This window comes from Uranotaenia lowii, chromosome 1 (assembly GCF_029784155.1).
Source record: "Uranotaenia lowii strain MFRU-FL chromosome 1, ASM2978415v1, whole genome shotgun sequence".
Lineage (NCBI taxonomy): Eukaryota > Metazoa > Arthropoda > Insecta > Diptera > Culicidae > Uranotaenia > Uranotaenia lowii.
Window position 1 is genome coordinate 111,350,770 of NC_073691.1, and position 13,635 is coordinate 111,364,404.

At 37.5% G+C, this 13,635-nt stretch overlaps 1 protein-coding gene across 2 annotated transcripts in view; it reads right to left on the bottom strand.

The window, feature by feature from the left end:
- LOC129738706 (NADH dehydrogenase [ubiquinone] flavoprotein 2, mitochondrial) overlaps positions 1-5,876 on the bottom strand; it is a 45,707-nt gene extending 39,831 nt beyond the window's left edge. Inside the window, exons 1-3 of one of the 2 annotated variants that reach the window (XM_055729961.1) lie at positions 5,740-5,876; positions 5,476-5,592; positions 5,138-5,413 (exon numbers count right to left, since the gene is read on the bottom strand). In XM_055729961.1, the coding sequence (XP_055585936.1) occupies positions 5,138-5,413; positions 5,476-5,592; positions 5,740-5,775 (429 nt within the window). In that variant the 5' untranslated portion in view covers positions 5,776-5,876. Of the gene's footprint in view, positions 1-5,137; positions 5,414-5,475; positions 5,599-5,739 lie in introns of both variants that reach the window. The other variant, XM_055729960.1, reaches the window with a different exon arrangement.
- Between the last annotated feature and the right edge of the window lie 7,759 nt (positions 5,877-13,635).

Here is a 13,635-nt window from a genome sequence, read left to right on the forward strand (position 1 = left end):
GTAGTAAGTTGCTATCGAAATACTGGTATATGAACTTTTCATTCACAGTGGTTGAATTAAAAGGAATCTTTCAATTGCTTTGATTCAGTTGAATCATTCAACCAAGTAGGCTCACAACACAACAGAGAGACATCTGGCGCCGAAACCCTTCATAAGTTGTTCGAAAGGAACTGTCGCCAACAAACATCGTTCAGTAAGTACTTTCCATGCAATTTTGAATTTTTACTGTTAGCATTATTTTGCTAAATATCGTTTTTTGTGAGCTTCATAACAAGAGAAGCATTTTTGTCATAACTTTGTATTATGTACGCTATATAAAAATCTCATGTGTACATTTTGTTCTCCTCTTTATTTACAGATGTACCGATTCAAAACTCTAATTATAGAGAAAATCGATAACGTGAATGTGATAATGTGATCTAAATAAATAAAATGTTTTAAACCATAATTGATTTCTTTTTATTTCCAATGGGAAGAAAATTAATATGTAGTACCAGGGGTGTCGCTCACACAATGAGCTCAATGTGCATTTTTTCCATAGCACATTGAGAGAGCAAAACCGAGCACTGCCTGAGCTAACTGTCCATCAAAGTGCCACATCGAAGCAAATCACTGAGCTACGCAGCGGTAGCCCTCAGCTCATTGAGCTGCACAATGTGTACCAGTGTACCTACCACCACAACGCTGAATTCAACAAACGAAAGCGAATTCTTTCCCAAAAAACAAGCAACTGCAACAACACAGCTGAAATTTGGGCGGGCTCGGCCTGCCGGCTGCCGAACACCGTTGCCACAAAAAAAAAATCTGTATAAAAAATGAGTCTGATCTTGGTCCATTCGTGTCCCAATTGAACAGAATTAAAAACACTGATGGTACAGATTTTCGTGGCATCGCTGCTCGGCAGCGGGCAGGCCGAGCCCGACCGAATTTCGATTGTGCACACTGAACCCAAAATCACACTTAAAATACACTTGAAGATTCACTTAAAAGTAAGAATTCAGTGGATTTCTTCATTTCATGTGACTAATGTACATTTCTAGAGTTTGTTTTGATTAGGTCGTATGAACCAATATAAACAAAATTGAGTTATTTGCTGCAAACGATTGATAAGCATGTACTTTATCATTGGTAAAAAATTGGTTTCATTTTATCATAAAATAACTTTTACACAATGATTTGAATTTAGGACGTATGTTAACTTTTTCATTTTTCAGTGCAATTTGGTTTTGCGTCATTTTGCGTTGCCGTGTATTTGCCGGGATGCAAAAGGTCGCTAAAAACAATTCGTCAGGTTGGTTTTTACGACGTAATGCTTCGTCGCGAAATTTTCTTTGTCGAGTTATGAAAATTCGTGTAAATTTCAACGAAAACTGTGTCCGGGAGTGTTCTTAGCTGTCCTGATAAAATAAATGGCTCCAAATTTGTGTTGGGTGAGTACCATCAGCTTCACTTTTCACTGTGTGAATGAGTATTATTTTTTTCATTACAGAGGCAAACGAAATAATCAAAACAGATGTGTGATGCTTTTTTACACTTCTTTAACGGCCAGTAGCGCCAATGGTAGTGGTCGGAAATGTCCGGGTGGACTCCCAATGGCAAGTCCCACAATGCAATAATTACAAATGCCATCGCTCAATGATTTTCACATACTAATTGGATAGGATTACCATTCAAAACTTTTCTTCAAACATCTCCGAACGAATAACTGAGGATTTTGGCCAATGAAATCAGTTTTTGTAACCAGAATTATCAAATGATCAAAATGGCTTTTGCGCCAGAAGAGAAATGCAGTATGTCGTAAGTACATCTTCATTGATAAGAACTCATTTAATGCAAGTTTCAAGTACATCATCATGTTCTGCGTTCAGTTTTACATTATATTTCGAATTTGCAGATGAATTTGACCAGTAATAACAAAGTGAGAATTAAAAAGGTGTTTCTGAACTTTAACATCGATTTTCTCAAAACATGCCAGGTGGTTCATACGACTTAATCAAAAAAAAACTCTAGATTTCACTTACCCCTCACTTAAATTTAAAGTGAGCGAGTCAATATTCACTTACTCATCACTTGAGTTTTAAGTGACTGGCACTTGAATTCTACTGGACGTCCACTTTTTTTTCCGCTCACTTGACCGATCACTTAAAATTCAAATGAATCTACGAATAGCGCATGTCAACAATGTTGAGATTGAATGTATTTATTGTGGTTTGGAAGGGAAACTCAAACGAGTTGTGTTTGCGCTAGTAGACGCAGAAAAGAAGCTATTTATTAGTATGAAAACAATTCCAGAGCTCGATGAAAGTATTGCCATGATGGTTGTTTGTTATAAAAGGTAAATTGTGATGAATAAACCGTAACCAAAATATTAAATTATATTTTTCTTTTATTTCTACTTTTTCAAGCCATCAAGTCCTGAAGACAATATCCAATTATGTTTTTTGGGAATTTTTAAGCTCAACAAAAATAAAAGTAAGTATAAAATCAAGTGAATACTCAAAAAATACTAAATTTATTTATTATTATTTACAGAAAACAACAACAAAAATTTCCTGTTTGAGTGGAAAACTGATGGGGTTTTTCAAGTCGGAACATTTATTTGGACCCAATAAATTAGTTGCAAGAAACTGATATTTTTCCATTTTTTATTTCAATAATAAATTGAATTGAATCACCGTGGGCGTGATTGAGTGCTCATTTATATCACTTTGATATAAACGGGTATACCTTGACGTATAGCAACATTAAATATAGAATAGTGAGAGTATCACAGTTCAGTGTTGCTATAGGCATCAACGGATCACTTCCGACCATAAGTGAAACGGAACCCCTAGATGTCGGTCCCACGGCTTTTAACTAAAGCTCAATCACATGGTCAATCTGGTCCGATCAGAAATGATTGTTTGACCTTTTATTGTAATTTTATGTGCCTTCTTTAATGCTCTTTTTTATTTTTCAGGTCATTCGGAAGTGGAATTTTTTTCATTTTTTTTTTTCAAATATATTCAAACAGTTAGAAAATTAGAAAGGAGTAGGTTAACATATGTAAATACCATTCTCCTCCCCAATGCTCCAGTGGATGTGTATTTGCGGTTTATGAATTACGATGGTTTATTCTTAAATCTAGCTTTTTTCAATCACTGGGGGCTAATTGGATGGAAATGATATTTTGTGGTTTTAGGTTTGTGAAATGCATCTGTCTCCTGTGTTGTTGTGATAGTATTATAGTTCAAAGCAAACAGTTTTGATAATTTTTAAATCTCATTCAAAAGTAGGCATTCAACTTTGTGAGGCAGATAGGATAGGGCGATGCTCAAACAGTAAGATAGGCTCTTATATCCATATTTTGGTAAATTTGCATGGTTTTGTGATGTTGGGATAAGACTTCTACTATTAATTTGAGCTAGAAATTTTTATAAGTTTTAAATAGGGTTGCCCAGAAGGCTCTCACATCCATATTTTGGTAAAATTGTATGATTCTGTGATATGACAGGAATAATGTAGATTACTTCTTCTATTTATTTGAGCTCGATTTATTATTAGTTTGAGTTAGGCTTCTTTTTAGATATGAAATCTTACAGTTTTAAATTAATTGATCAAACTAATACGTTTTTTTTTGTTTTTTTTTTGTGTTTCCTCTCCTTTTGCTTCCTTTTTCTCTTTTTCTTCTCTTTTTTTTCTCTCTTTATTTTTTAATCGCATGCGGAGCTAAAGTCGTAGGATGACAAGAGGAGGATTGGAGAGCCCGAGGGACGAAGGATACAATATTTCAAAGACGGGGAAGCGATGGGCAACACGAAAGGATCTCCCCGGATCAAACCAACAACCCAAGTAACCAAGTCCAGCAAGGGCACCCCAAACAGAGCAAGCACTCCAAGCAGCCAAACCCAGCAAGATGACCGACAAGGAGGTGAAAGTTTCGGGTGAGGACGTTCTTATTATCATTTAATTTTTAATGCATAGTAGATAGTTTCGTTGGGATTAATTGAGCGACCTTTCTCAAACCGCCAACGTACTTCCTCCAACTGGTATCATGAGGGGTTAGTTCACTATCTTGCTCTGCTTTAAGTTCATCTTCATCTGAAGTGGACTTAAGGAAGTACAGGGTGGTATAACCAACTTCTCAAGATCGCTTACTATTCTAAGCTGCCTACTCTAAACTTTTACTTCCCTGACCCCTCTACCCACATTTCATTTTCAGCGTCAGCTTCCCACAGCTATTTAAACGCTACAAAAAAAAAAAAAAAATAATAATAAATTGAATTGAATCACAAAGCTACTACTAGGTAGCTTACCTAACCCGGACAATATAAGGGAGGGAAACGATACACATTCATCAATTGAAAACGTTCACTGATGAAGGTAGTAAGTCGCTATCGAGATACTGGTATATGAACTTTTCATTTACCATGGTTGAATTAAAAGGAATCTTTCGATTGCTTTGATTCAGTTGAATCATTCAACCAAGTAGGCTCATACCACAACAAGGTAATTTGTGTTCCTTTTTGCTTATAAAAATGTATAGTTGAGTATGTATTGATAGGAGTATCAATCGAAAAGTGTTGGTGAAAATTTATCTGAATAAATCACTCCCCCACCCTCTATTTTAGTGTTCTTTTCGGTGAATAGCATTATATTCAACAGATTAAACTCATCTTAAGAGCATTTTTTTTTATGAAATTTGCATTCAAAGAATTTTCTCTAGCGTGACATTCTTGCGTAGAAATAACAAAATAAAGACACCACGTTGATGAAAATTTCGTATAAGTTCAGAACAAAGAATAGTTATTTGTGTTTTTATTCGAAAGTTAACACAGAAAGAGACTGATAACAGCAAAAATGATCCAAAAGCCACATGGCACAGTTTTGCTTGGAACGGCAGTATCGATGGGACTAATATCAACGTACCTACACATAATAAGAAATAACCAAGAAATAAATGTAACTATGTGAATAGTTTCCCTATAAATAGACCGATACGGTCGAAATAAAGTTATTCCAGTTTCTACCGACAAGAGCAGACAAAGACACTACCTAAATGCTTCCAACAACAGAATATAGACTACGTATTACTTTTAAAAAATCTATGAAGGCTCAAGAGCATTTGGTTATAAAACTGGAACAAACGTTTACTTACTTTACACGTGTTCAGTACATCGTCGGATCCGCGCAGCCAGCATGGTGTAGTAGTGCACACCTGAATATGGTACGTTCCCGTTGGTTTTCTCATAAACATAGTATAAAATGTGGCAACTTCGTAGACTCTCATATTGGGCAAACCCAAAATATCGGCTACTTTATGCATTGCAGAAATTGGAAGCCAACCATGTTGACGTTGAGCCAGATCCAACAGAGGGATCATGGCACCTCGTTTGTGGCCATCTGGGTATATGTTTAGAATGGCTTTCACCCTCTGTAAACGAACATTGCAGTTATATGAGAAGTAAACAATTGTGTCTGATTTTCTATCCAAACCTTTTTGTTTTCCTCGCTAAACTCAAACGGTATACCCGGGTTATCTTCAGGCGTGTCCCGGTGTACGAACAAGTTGTCGCTCAGCCTTGCGGAAGTACCACATATTCCGCGGATACACTGTACCTGCAAACAAGCTAAATTAACAAGCTTCGCGTTTTCGCATTCTTATATAACTTTTAAGTATTGGCTTTGATTTCAATTCAATTTAAAAACTACCGATTGGTTGCAGAGCGTTCCAAAGGCTTTTGAATAATAGTCACTTACCGTCGAACGGAACAGCATTCGTGAAGGTTTCAACATTTTGGGAAATTGAAAATTGAATCCTCCGCCAGACACAAATTTCTCTTCACAACCGGAGTCGTCCACAAGTAAACGTCAGAAAACTACACGCTCATTTTTATTCAACCATTTATGGTTCCAAAATAACCATTTTTTGGTTTTTCCCAAGGGTGGTATATATTCAGGAGGTGTTCCCGAATAAGGAATTCCCGATTCAGCCATTTTGGCTATGTAGGCTATGCAACTATATGGAACTCATGAAGTTTGTTTACCAACAAACCCCAGAAAAGCTGAGCAAAAAATAAACAAACTCATTGAGAGCCCCGCTCACTCCTCGCCTACTTACTGTGAAAGTCGGAGAACCTAGTGTATCTAAGAACCTTGGTTTTTCCTTCAGAACTGCCAACACAGCCAGGGATGTTCAGAACAAAAGTTTTTCAAATGTGTTTGCTAAATTCTTTGACAGTAATATGTGAAAACACTTAATAATAATTGTAGATATTGAAAGGTGTGGGAGAGGGGGAGTATGGGGGGGGGGGGAAGGGTATGGTGATTATGGGAGCAAAATATATTTTACTTATACTTTAAACGAAACTATGTTTTTTTTTAACTTATGTTTGGAGGTGTTTGACAGATCCGTGACATCAATATAATTTATTAATGCATGTGACACAACTTAAGATTAATGATGTGAAACAAAACCACTTAAGGCGTTTAGTCAGCTGAGAAAAAAATAACAAAGATAAATTTTGCAGGCTCCCTTGCTTGAAATTTAAATTCATTGGACCATCTTCAACCTGGCTGCTCGGTTTTAATATTCTTAATTTCTCGCGTGAGCTTTCATTACGTCGAATGAAACAGAAACACCGAACCGAGAAAAACGCTTCTGAAATTTGAAGAGTGTTTTTCAAATCCTACACTCAGGCAAATTCTTATTATAATTTTTATAAGATGCATCTTATGAACCGCTTTTTAGAGTGTAAAATAATTTTTCATAAGAGTCTTATGAAATTCTTTCAATTTTCATACGAAGTACTTATGAAAAATAGAAGAAACGGCATTGTGTGAAAGTAATGAACACATTCGTTCATTTCAACAGTTTTTTCATCATCTAACAGAACGAAGCAATCGCCAGTTCATAGTTACTAGTTTTACTTCAAAGATAAATTATATTGTCATTTCCGGAATGGTAAGTCCCATTTGTTGTTTCTGATGTGAGCGACATATTAGTAATTTAAAATACATTTTTGTTTACTTTTCAGCTATCTGATCTAACAAAGTCGAAGATTGGGATGCGGCAAAAAAAACTTTGATGGAAGCGTCTGTTGATGCACTGCTGATGATGACCATAAATGATTTGATTTCAAACAAAATTGGCAAACAATAAAGAGAATGTTTTCAGCATGAAATATCTTAGATTATTCTTATTAGAAAGTGATTTACTGTTTCCATAAGAACCTCTTATGAAAAGCAACAACCTCTCATTGCAATAGGCGTTCATCTTCAGAATTCATTCGCGTCATAAGACAATCTTATGAATTTCAATGATTTTTCTTATGGCGCCACTTCATAAGAGAATCTTATGGCATACATAATAGTATTTTTCTGAGTGTATTTTTATTCCTGCGCCGATAAGGCCGATGACATAGTGAGTGCGATGCGATGCGAATTGGCGGAAAATTTACGGACGCAGCCTACGCGAACTCGAGCGGCGGAACAAATTGACATATGCTTCGCCGCGTTGAGTATGTCAGGTTTAAGCGATTCACATACATTTTCATCAAATGTGGTTCACCGCATTGAATCGCATTCACCGCATCGCATCGCATCGTACACAGCAAATTTTTTTTTTGCTGGAAACCAGCAAAATTTTGCTGGGTTTTGTCCCGCTGACTTTCCAGCAAAATTTCCAGCAATTTAAATTGCTGGAAAAAAAAAACAGCAAACGTTATTGCTGGTTTCCAGCAATTCAAATTGCTGGAAAATCAGCAATCAGATTGCTGGAAGCCAGCAATTTCTTTCAAAACAACCGGCTGTATTTATATAGTACCAAATTTATATTTCAATTCTAAATTAGATATTGATTACTGCCTGTGCATATAATGAGCAATGAAAAAGAATTTGTTTCTCTTATTTTTAAATTGTGTTTGCATTTATTTCCAAGAACTTATTTTTATAATTTTTCAATACGGGCTCTGGAGTGGCAGCTTTGTGCCAAAGTGTTGATCATTTGCCACCTGAGAAAAGAGTTCTGATTAGTATCTTTTATGAAATCTGTCCAATAAAAACTCACCTTTGACTTATGTCTTATTTCTAGAATGTAGAGGAAAATAAAAATAATTATATTAATCTAACCAAAATTCGTAAAATAGAGTCTCACCTTGCTTCAGCGTACGAAAACAAACAAACTCCAATGTGACAACTCGATTGCTGATTTTCCAGCAAACCAGATCAATTGCTGGAAAGTCCAGCAATTTGAAAACCGATTGCTGATTTTTCAGCAAAAATGACAAGAACACAACCGATTGCTGAAAAATCCAGCAATTTGAAAACCGATTGCTGGTTTCCAGCAAACATTTGGATTGCTGAACGTTTCCAGCAATTTTTTTTGCTGGAAACCGAGGCAAAAATTTACTGTGTATTCACTATGTCATCGGCCTAACCCTTCAAAAAATACGCAATATTAATGGAAACTAATTGTTTCAGATATTCCACATTATGAATTTAATTTTTTGCAATTTTTAGAGCTATTTTTCAATCATATAGGAACATACGACATATTCAAACATAAATCGTTCATACGTCTGAACACATTCGTCGTTTGGAGGGGAAATTTGTTTCATTCGTCTCTTTTCTTTCGTCCTTTGATTCGTTCAACTTGCACTTACGCCCAAATGTTTCTGATGCAAATACTATGGGAAATTTTCAATTTTCTCGGCGTAGTGGCTGTTTAATAAGTGAAATATCTAGTGTAGCGGAAAATTGGTGAGTAAATGCATAATGGAATGTGTGAATCAGGTGCGCCATTGGTCAAACTAGCTTGCTGCTGCTGATCAACTTTCTGTTGCCGATCAGCTGGAGGGGAAATTTGTCTCATTCGTCCTTTGATTCGTTCAACTTGCACTTACGCCCAAATGTTTCTGAGGCAGTTATCGGTAAATAAAATTTTCAATTTTCTCGGCATAGTGAATGTTGACTTGGTGAGTTGTCGAGTGTAGCGGTAAATTTATTAGTGAATGCGTAATAAAAGTGTGAATCGGGTGATTGCACACAAAACTTTCGGGGCTCCACTTAGCAAAATTTCGCTGTTACTTTCCGTTAGCAAAAATATTTTTTTACTGTTGAGTTAGCAAAAAGCTAAATTTACTTGATTTTAGCAATAAGAAAGTTCATTTTGCTTGATTTGAGTAAAATGAAGGTTTTCTAGCCGCTTTGTGCACAGACAGCAGCCGCCGCTCCGGTTGGAAGAAAAATAACAAACTGACACGATTGTGCGCGTTTCCGAAAGTTCGATGCTAGTCGTTCTAGTGGTGGCTAAGTCAAAAACAAAATACTAGCCAAATCTACATCGGATGCGTAAAGGTAAGGGCCGATTATGAATTGTACAGATTTATAGATTTTTAAATTCAAAAATATGTTTGTTTTTCTTTCTACCAGGTTACAACTGAAACAAGAAACCCATAACAGACCGGAAATGAAGGGAACCACAACTGGAATTTGAACGAGCTGCTAGCCGGCACACTCCGGCGCATTCGTTGAGGAAGATGGCTTGGCATTCCGCTCGCCGGAAGATGCGTTCTCAGGATCGAAACTTCCGTCCGTTGTACAAAAAGCGTGAAATTAAATTAAAAAAAAAGTGCAAAATAAATTGAAAGTAAAGGAAATTTGTGTGTTCTATTTCATAGGCAATCATCCTCCCTGATTCTCCAGAGAAAAAACCATAAATTTTGAAATTTCAGATCCGGGCAATCTTTTTCTCCGGTTTATGCTAAAAAATTGAGTAAAAATTGCGGCGGCTAACTTTTTTCTCGTTTGCTAAAAATATAGTTAAAAAATATTGCTAAATTGATTGCTAACTTTCTAGCTGGTCAAATTTGAGCAAAATTTTGCTAAATTTCGGCCTCGAAAGTTTTGTGTGTGGGTGACTAACAGCAGCAGGCTGCTGCCGATCAGCCTGCTGCTGTTAGTTGTTAGGTTTGCTGCTTAAGTATCGATTTAAAAAAGCTTGAAAACAAGAATCTGAAATAATGTTCATTGCCAGGTTGATATTCTGATAACCTCTATCTGTATACACTTGTTTGCTCATGGAATCCATAGCGAATGTGCTAGGTTTTTCTTCCTCTGCACATTCGCCGTTTGGAAGAAGGGACGTAAGCAACATTGAAATTGGCAATCAAGGTATTGTTTCTCTGTGGTATTGTTTCATTCGTCATTTTGAAAGTCTTAAATTTTATATGTTAAAAGGGTTTAAATTGATTGTTTTATCAATCACATAGGTAGATAATGTTATAATGAAGCTTTTTTAGTGAATATCTCAGTTTTTCAAATTTTGTTTCATTCGACGTAATGAAAGCTCACGCGAGATTTAATGAAAATGTTTTAAATATATGAATATTTTCATAAATGGGTGCTGACTTTTTTGCAAAACCATCTGGCACCTCTGATCCGCGTTTCGGTCAATTTTTGACATTTTTGACGAGAGTTTGACATAAGTCATGGATGCTATGGGTAACGGTTCGCGATCATTTTTACATTAAAGAAAATTTGAAGTCGACCGTTCATATCATTTATCAACCGTTCCAAATACCATCAACTTTCCACATGAAGTTCATATTTCGTTCTTATCGATGTCGAACTAAAGTTTAATGTAAAAGCTACGTTTACAGAGACAATCACTATTCCTGGAGCCGTAGATGAATTGTATAGACTGTTTGAGATATAGTTTTTTAGTATGCGGGTATTGCTGGCAGCAATTTGTGTAGTTGCGGCCAAGGTTACCACGACATCGAGAATATTGTTTGGTCGTGCGAGGTCCATCTTGTCGCTAGAACGAATTTCATAGACTCCCTTCGGGCCCGCCCGCATACTAAAAAACTATATCTCAAACAGTATTTACGATACATCAACATCTTCAGAAAAAGTGACTGTCTTTGTAAACGTAGCTATTAAATTAAACCTTAGATCGACAACGATAAGAACGAAACATGAACGTTCATGTGGAAAAGTGATGGTATCTTGTACGGTGGATAAATAATATGAACGATTTACTTCAATTTCTCTATAATGTAAAATTGATCTCGAACCGTTACCCATAGCGTCCATAACTTACGTCAAAAATTTGCCGAAATGCAGATCAGAGCTGCCAGGTGATTTTGCCCAAAATCAGCATACATTTATGAGAATATCTATATAAAACATTTTCATTAAATTAAGAATATAAATACCAAGCAGCATTATAAGTTCAAGACGGTCCAATGAATCCAAATTTCAAGTTTTAGCTCAGCTGATTCAACGTCCTATGAATTGAGTTTAACGTATTACATTTATCAATAAATTATATAGAGATGTCAAGCGGTCTTTTAAACCCTACAGACTTAAGTTAAAAAACATTTCTTTTTTTCATTTCTTTTTATGTAAAATATGTATATTTTGATAACTACCTCCTACCTCTGATTAAAATAAGGGGTGAAATTATGAATCTTTTTCGATTCGAGTTTTACTCGAATCGAATTAGAATCGATATTACCGATTGTTCCGAGTTCCATAATCCCGCCCAAGGTTATGCGTGAACGGACCAAGCTACTTTTGAAATGTATGAAAATATTTCAGAAAAAAGGCAAAGATCATGTTTGCTTGTTTGTTTTTATTTCATAAATTTATCATGAAATGATTTGATATCATAAAACTCAAGTTTGAATTTGATAATAATAAATTGTAAATATATGTGTAGTACCCACAGGAAATCTCGGATATATATTCACAACGTTTATTCATAGAACGAATTACAACTTATATTTCCACTTGTGCACCAGTAACGATACGTGGCAATCCACCTGCGTAGTTTTATTATTCTTCACTCTCTGTCAGTGCTCCCGACTTACACGGTGATTGGGAATCACTCATTATCGCTATCAAGTTAACCTTCGAGGGGCTGGTCGTTAAGGCTGCCACATCTCCCTTTTTCTTGAAGACGTGGAGTCTTATCGCGCATCACAAAATCCTGATACCTTTGTGGGAGACGAATATTCCGACGAACTCTGGAGCTCTCGTCACCAAAACCTAGGTTGTCTTCAACTCCTGCGCTTGACTCAGCAGACTCGCCTATCTCGATGCCAACTCCGTCATCTGCACTGTCCTTCGAAACCCGCTTTACATGAGCTGAATTCCGTTGAAAAACCTTGTCATTTTCAGTGTTTTGAACCGTCACTCGAGACCCTGTTTTGTCCAGCACCACATATTCCGTAGGGCCGAATGTTGTCGCCAGCTTATTCTGTGGCAACAGATTTTTGAGTAGAACCGTGTCTCCAGGAGTAATATCCGATATTATTGCCCGGCGGCTAGCATCCGATTGTTCCTTTCCCTTTTGTTTTGCTATTTGATCTCTGTCCGCTACTTCCGTGTGTGCGGGAGCTACTTCAACCTCAGATAGATATGGCAGTTTCGATCTGATTGTGCGACCGAAACACATCTCCGATGGCGTCTTCCCGGTCACGCTATGCGGTGTCGTGTAATACATCATCAGATAGTCATGGAGATCCGCCTTCCAATCTCGTTTTAAAGCATGGCTTATTTGAAGACGCTTCAAGACCGATCTATTTTGCCGCTCCACTAGACCGTTTTCTTGCGGCCAATACGGTGTCGTGTTGTTCAAGTGGATACCATTAGCCGAACAGTATCTGTCAAACTCTCCGCTGATAAACTGCCGTGCGTTGTCCAATGTCAAAGTTACCGGAAATCCGAGGCGTGTAAAGATCTTATGAAGGCGGTCGATGGTATCCTTCGCAGTGATCCTGTTCATAATTTCGATCTCCTTATATCGACTATAATAATCGATGATAACCAGCAGATATTCGCCCGTTGGCAGTGGCCCCAGGAAGTCGAGCGCGACGTCAATCCATGGTCTTGATGGAAGTGGGCGGCGTTGCATTGGCTCAGGATGAGACGGCAAACCAACTAGACGGCACCCTTCGCAGTTGGTCACTAGTCTTACGGCGTCTTTGTCCATCAGAGGCCACCAAACTCGTTCTCGCAATCGACGCTTCATAACAGATTCCCCCGGATGGCCTTCGTGTGCCAGCTTAAGTATGCGGCTTCGCAACTTAGAGGGTACAATCATCTTGTTACCCCTAACCAGAATGTTACCCACCATACCCAGCTCACCTCGGAATAACTCAAAGGGTTTCATTTCTGGCTTATCCCACTTTCCAGACATAATGCATTCGCGAAGGGTTATCAGTTCGGCATCTTCGGATGATGCTGCTTCAATTTCACTAATGTCCATAGCAACTGATTCGAGTACCGCAAGTATCATAAATTGATTGTCCTTGTCGAAGTCTTCCGATCTGCTAGTGGTAGCCAATCTCGAAAAAGGATCTGCGATATTCGATGAGCCTTTGCGGTATTTCACGACAAATCTGAACGATTGTAACCGCAACACCCATCTCTCGATCCTCGCGCAAGGTTTCGATGTTGGTGCGAATATCGCCTCCAAAGGCTTGTGGTCGGTTTCTAACTCGAATTTCCGGCCTATCAGGTACACAGCAAATCTCTCCACCGCCCAGACGAGTGCCAGGGCCTCCTTCTCCGTCTGGCAATAACGCTTTTCGGTAGCGCTGAGGCTCTTGCTCGCGTAGCTGATGAGGTGTAGTCTTTCGCCCGTGT